The sequence below is a fragment of the Herpailurus yagouaroundi genome, unplaced genomic scaffold, assembly GCF_014898765.1.
Source record: "Herpailurus yagouaroundi ecotype Mexico unplaced genomic scaffold, PumYag 67690, whole genome shotgun sequence".
NCBI classification, from domain to species: domain Eukaryota; kingdom Metazoa; phylum Chordata; class Mammalia; order Carnivora; family Felidae; genus Herpailurus; species Herpailurus yagouaroundi.
Window position 1 is genome coordinate 1,442,838 of NW_024420490.1, and position 6,710 is coordinate 1,449,547.

The following is a 6,710-nucleotide window of genomic DNA, read 5'->3' on the forward strand; positions in this document are numbered from 1 at the left end:
TAAATACTATTCTGTTCAGAAAACAAGACAAACTCAGAAAATTGTCAAAATGCCATTTTGGTCTTTATTTTTGGACACGTAGCATGTTTTCATAAATCAGTGTTATATGTGCTCATTTTTATAATATCAAAAGAAATACAATATATTTTTCATAAATTCCCCATCACTGCAAGTTCACTTTCAAATAAATGTAAGTAGCGGGGTAGAACAATATGTTTCCACATATTGACCAGTGCAACACTGACAGTTACGATTAAGGTATCCAGGAAGCCTGAAAATTAAGATTTATGAGAACAAGCAAATTTACTTCCGTTTGTTAAAAACAAAGGAAATAATTCTGATTTGCAAATTACATACTCTACATGCAAGAAGTTTAAATCCCATTTCCACCTGAAACACATGGCAATCTTGAAAATATGCTAAGAAACAAAAATAGAAGAACCAACAGTAGTATGCCCTTCAAAATTGCTGAACAGGATACATAAAAGCAAAGGTTATAGTTGCGTGCTTCGCCGTGAATACTGGCACTGTTTCATATTTATATAAATCCGTTCCTGTGCATAAAAATCCCAATGAAATTTAATGGTTTAGGTCAGTCCATTTTTCTTTCACCAAAGAGCCGTTAACTTCCAGGTTTTAAAAACCGCACTCCCGCGTTTGTGTTTTGGCACAAAACACAAACATATTCCCTACATTATCGGTGGCAACCGGTTAACAGGCATGTTAAGATACTTTTTAAAAAGAAGTTTTGTGAATGTTATCATTAAAGAAAACAAGTCCCGTCAAGGATCACAATACTGCCAGAATCTATCTAGTGCACCGACGAGTGCCTCGTTCTTTTGATTTCACAGTCCTTGATCACAAAAACTTATTCTAAGGAGTTCAAGGAGTTCGTAAGACACACCATGTGGATAATTTGGGGTTTAAAAACCCATGGCTCTGGGCAACAACGATTACAGTGAACGACACACATCCACACAAGAGACTGTGTTCCTAACATTTTCAAACTCAATCTGCTATAAATAAAACATTCTGGGGCAAAGACTTTTGCATACTGACGATACTTCTCAGACATCAGCTAGGCCACAAGTGAAGGGACGTGGCTTGCATCAAAGGTACAGGGTAGCAGCTGACTTGGAGACTGCACACCTCGTACGTTCTGCTCGGAAGACATGAAGGCATGTACAGAGGACTAAACGATGCACGGAAGCACGTGGAGGGTTTCTCTGCACTAGCATCAACAGTGATATCGGTCCCTAGTATTTCAAAAGAAAAGGTATTTTCATAAACACAAACGAAGACGAAGGCTCTACCTAGAAGAACGCATGTGACAAGGTCGAAGAAGTAATCAGAGTATGCCGGCAGTTTCTTCCCGGCATTAAAAGCAGGAGCATTTTTGGCATGTTTGATATTTTACCAGCTTGTCAACTGTGACTACAGAGAAGTGAGCCATCGGAGTGATCAACAAAGAGCGCATGTGCCCCTGGTCCTTAACAGCAGGAAGTGTCTGGTTCAATGTTCTACACAGAGTAGGTGCTTAAAACATGCTACTAACTGATGGACCATCTTACTCAAGAAACCTGCTGACGGTACGTAACACTGAGTGAACCAAATCAACAGCTACGAACAGGACTTCAATGGCTATGACATGTGTGAACAGGACTCAAAGTAGTTCGTATCGTTGTACTTCCCTAAAGAAAACTTGTAAACATCTGGTGAATGTCTAATTAATGGTAGAACATTTAAAATTGGCCAAAAAATGCCCAGAAAACATTTGGCCCTTCAGCACCCAAAGCTCCCAAAATATAATGTTAAAACATCTCCGTTAAAGGGATTTCAGTAGTCTGAAAAATGTCATACCTGAGTGGCTTAAATGTTCTCTCCTAAATTTTAAGTAAGTGCAAGGAGTTTCTACACTCAGGAGTTGCATAAGTTTTTATCTTTCTTCAAAATAAAACATTGAATGGTATAGAGGTAGCATAACTTACTAAATGAACTTTAAAAAAAACAAAGAAAAAAGCAAGGTTATTTTCGATAGTCTTCATAGAACTATCACAAATGTGTAAAATGTTACAATCCAGGCTTTCTTCTACCTGGTTTTAGACATCGCATTATTCTTGCCCTCTTTTTTACTGGGAGGGTATCGAGGAGTCCAGGCCCCGTCTGGCCCTGTGGCGTCTATCGCAATGTCGATGACAGAATCTGGAGTCACCCATCGCAGGAAAACGAGGAAGAGAAAGTTGACTACAGCCAACAAAGCAAAAATGTAGCCCGTCACCGGGCCACAGTGAGAGATGAGTCTGTCCAGTCGTCTGTCCATCGGTAACACGGCTTCTCCTGCCACGCGGTCGTACACCTGGCAGAGAGAGGCCAACAGTGAGCACTGCAACCCACGACAAACAACGACCCGCGCCAACCAGGAATGCTGTACAGATGCAAAGTGAGGTCGCTTACATTTCGTTGCTGTTGCTGTTTTAGTAATGATGTGATGAATACAATCACGGTCATTATTGTCATTTGATTCAACACTTATAGAGTGCTTATTCTGGCCAGAACACTGGGCTACACTCCTGGCCTCTAGGGCATCACCACCAAACTTAACCAACTATGAGAACTCCAAAGTCCTGAGAAGCCGGAGCCGCCTTTCAGGTCACGTCCGTCGAGGCCGTATTTAATGCGGCAGTGAATTCCTGAAGCAGGGCTGGCCTTCTAAGGTTCCGGGACGCGGCTGAGATGCTCTCACCACTAGCCCCCAGCAGAGCTCTAATCTAGTGTGCTTCTGGGTAAGAGAGGCCCTTCCGTCCACAGCCACCTGAGGCCATGCTGCTGAGCACAGATGGTGAGCACATACACAAACACTTTGTAGATTCCAAACGGAAGGAAGGGGGAAAAGATGGGGGACATTTTAGCAGATGGCTCAGGTCGGACACCGGCACCTAACGCAAAGCCGACTGCCGAGAACTGGTGGCAGGTGGCGTGCTTTGTGAAACACCGCCAAGCACGGACCTCAGAAGTATTCCAAACAAAACCCCACGAAGACCCGTAAACATGTTTGTTTCGAACACAAACGAGGCCAGCATTTATGTTTCAACAGCCTCTCAGCATTCCTTGCGGTCCTTCCCACACAGCAGACCTGTGCGCCGCCTCTTTGAGAACCCAAGGAAGTTGTGACACGCGGTGCAGGTGCCACGGGGCAGCGACCTCTGGAAGGGTGCGGGCCGTTTTCGGCTAGCTCTTCTACCTTCCAAACATCTGGGACACATCTCAATCAGAATTATGCGGGCACTGCTGAATTAGGATAGTTGAGAAAGTATACTTCCAGAGTGAACTCCAATTCAATTTCTTCATCAAGTTTATTTTTTTTTAATTTTTTTTTAATTTTTTTTTCAATGTTTATTTATTTTTGGGACAGAGAGAGAGACAGAGCATGAACGGGGGAGGGGCAGAGAGAGAGGGAGACACAGAATCGGAAACAGGCTCCAGGCTCTGAGCCATCAGCCCAGAGCCCGACGCGGGGCTCGAACTCACGGACCGCGAGATCGTGACCTGGCTGAAGTCGGACGCTTAACCGACTGCGCCACCCAGGCGCCCCTCTTCATCAAGTTTCTAAATAGCACGGTTAAACTACAAAGCAGGAGTTGAACAGGATCAAAATGGCCTGTGTGGACCCGGCAGAATTAAAAAAGCAACTCCAAATTCTCTATTGCTGCTTTTTATTTGTGATCCTGTTTGCAACATCTGTCACGTGCATTTTGAGTCCTCACTCATTATGTTCTCAATCAGCCCAAAGATGCCAAACTCCTCTTCCCACGGAAAATCACATTACTTAGCAAAGGTGACACAAGGGTTTCGGGAAGTAGCCCAAACTAAATGTTGGCCGCAATCTGACTCAGCAAAACCATGCATTCTCTAGTAGACCCACAGGCTGTAGAATTAGAAGCAGCCTTAAGAAAACGTCTAAGAGTAGAGTTTAAGATCAGTTTTGCCTTTAACTGTTGTGACTTCCTAGAAAACTTCCTCAGGCCCAATTTAATGAAGGGTCTAGATGGCATTACCACTATTTTCAGATGTCAAAGGCAAGGACTTGACTAGAAACAGCCTAGCATATACCAAAAGCAGTACACGGTTCGTGTCTTCTCATCAGAAGAGACTTCGTAAACTTAAGCAACAGAGAGGATAAACCTAGAGAAGAAATAGCAAACGTGTACACAAAACGCCAAGAATTCAGACCCAATCATTCAAATACTCTTTGCTTAGCACATGACATACTTTTTCAGTTCTTTCCGCAACGTTCCTCCAGGTGTAGAAAGTCTTTACGATGTTGTGAATATCTTCGGGGGCTGGCAACGCTCCTGATTTGAGTTGGGAAATCGCTTTTTCCAAACCCTCGCACAAGGACTTTACAGAAGGCTCACACAAAATGATCAGATTTTCTGGAAGTACTTCAGGAATCCCACCAACCCTGGTACTGACGACCTTAAGAAGAGACAAAGAACACACGACACACCATAATTCGTACCTCAGGAAAAGAAGCCAAACCAACTTGAAAAGTCGTTACAGAATGTGTCTGATTATTTTTCAGAATGCAAGTACAGAAACCCCGACAGTGCAAGGCCTCAAAGCTTTTTACCTGTAAACCGCAACTGGCTGCTTCCACAATTGCCATGCAGAACGCTTCGGTAAGGGAAGTATTAAGAAAAATATGTCCTTGAACTAAGACATTTCTAACATCCTTGTGTTCTAAGGCTCCCAAGAGACGTACTCTGATTTTTGAAATGAGAGAAGAAAGAGGGGAGTGAAAATCTTGCTAGAAAAGAAATTATCATTTAGAAGCCAAGTGTGCTATTCGTACTGTACTTAGATTATTGCTGGTTCTGATGTTTTCCACCTCAAAAAAGGTTAGCATCTCCAAACTCTTATCTAAGAGTCTTTTAAAGCTCTTTGGTTCAAACCCACACGGCCAACATATTTCGAACTTTTGTCACGCCTACAAATTTCATCTTTTCCAAAATTGGTTGGCATTTAATAAAGATATTAATATGCTTTGATGAGTAAATATCAAAGTCATTTCTAAAGAGGAAAATGCCCCTTCTAAACGGATGTCTCACAGCAAACACGGTTCTAAGTTACTGAGAAAGAGAAGTACGTGAACCTGTACGTGCAGGGCAATTTACACAACTTGGGCCACGCTATAGAAATCACCACTCAGCAAGCCTTGAAAACGTGCAAACATTTCCAAAGCGGTTGGCGTGTGCATGCGTGGATGTGCGCACGCGCACACACACCTTCCAGGGTACCTCCAACCACTGCCCCCTAGAATCCAATAATATTGGGCTAACAACAACAACAAAAACAATTAAACTGTGAATCTTAAAGTTTCCCATAGTACATACATTTTTAAAAAAAGAGACCTCGCGTCACATTTGTACATCAGGTACATGTAAGAGAAACAACCCACTTAACACACATCACCCAAACTGAATTTAGGTAACTGGTATTTTCTCACCCAAGGCAGTATGGAATCCATCAATACCTGTCATGTAGCTGGTACCTTTCCCGTACTTCTTCCAAAATGATTCTCTTAGGTCCCTCTCCTCCAATTATGAAATTTAAATCTGGATATTTTTGACAGAGTTCAGGTATTATACCACTAAGCAAATCAGTCCCTAGAAATATAAAATAAAGGTGAATGTTGGAAAGAGTAATATTTAAACCTAAAAAAGTTCATCAGAACTGAGAATCCACTCACTTTGAAGAGTATTAGCCATGCCCTCCTTAAGTATAGAAACGAACTCTCAAACCTTTCCGGGGAAGGTGGATTCCCTGGGATCGTCCAAACTAGGACTCATCTCCTGCAAGTTGCAATTCTTAAAGACACATACATTGACACATCCTTTGTTACCCAACACACGGACTGTTTGGTTTCACTGTAACGGAACATTCTTCAAGGTACTCGCTTGTGTTTACATATCACCTGTTATAAAACAGGTATTTGAGGTAGCTGACATCGGAGTTCGTTTTCTACAAGGCTGGACAGCTGACCGGAGATCTAGCTAGGTCCTGTCCCAGCCGTTTTAGGGGCAAGCTCTTTGACCACGGGAAAGTTTTCTGATATAGAAAATGAAGAGACCAGGCGTACCTGAAGTCCAAGATCTCTTTCAGCTACCAACTTTCTCCCGGTCTGCGTTCCACTTCCCGCCCTAGGAAAGGGCCAAGTGACAAAGTAGAACTGCAGCCTCCACTTTGACAATGTGGTTTGTACAGAGGATTTTACAGCAAACACTATGGTGTTTGGGAAATTGAAAAGAGTAGTCCATCCAAACCTGCTAGGGCCGCTTCCCTTGAATGACAGTAAACGAAGGTGGCAGGACCGCTACTGCTAGGTCATTAGAGTCCGTCAGAACAAAAGGATGCATCTTGGTTCCTTTTTGTTCTTTAATGAAACAAACACTCTACTTATAATGTGGAAATACCACCTCTGATAATATAAAGCAACAAAATAAACCATGCTCTTCTAGTCTGAAAGTGGCTATCCAGAGTGACAGCATGTTGACACTATTTGGGAATTTAGTTAAGTAACATTTATAAATTGGACACATTCAAAAGTGAAAGTAAATGTAAAATAACCCAGTTAAAGTTTATTAATTTAAGAAATGCATACATACACACACACACACACACACACACACACACACACACACACACACACA

At 42.4% G+C, this 6,710-nt stretch overlaps 1 protein-coding gene across 5 annotated transcripts in view; it reads right to left on the reverse strand.

Annotated features, from left to right (window-relative positions):
• Positions 1–41: 41 nt before the first annotated feature.
• PIGA (phosphatidylinositol glycan anchor biosynthesis class A) overlaps positions 42–6,710 on the reverse strand; it is a 13,237-nt gene continuing 6,568 nt past the window's right edge. For 4 of the 5 annotated variants that reach the window (XM_040468211.1, XM_040468214.1, XM_040468210.1 and 1 more), the window contains 4 exons: positions 5,534–5,666; positions 4,631–4,763; positions 4,270–4,476; positions 42–2,356 (listed from right to left, as the gene is read on the reverse strand). In XM_040468211.1, coding sequence (XP_040324145.1) covers positions 2,090–2,356; positions 4,270–4,476; positions 4,631–4,763; positions 5,534–5,666 — 740 coding nt within the window. In that variant the 3' untranslated portion in view covers positions 42–2,089. Of the gene's footprint in view, positions 2,357–4,269; positions 4,477–4,630; positions 4,764–5,533; positions 5,667–6,710 lie in introns of those variants that run through there. The other variant, XM_040468212.1, reaches the window with a different exon arrangement.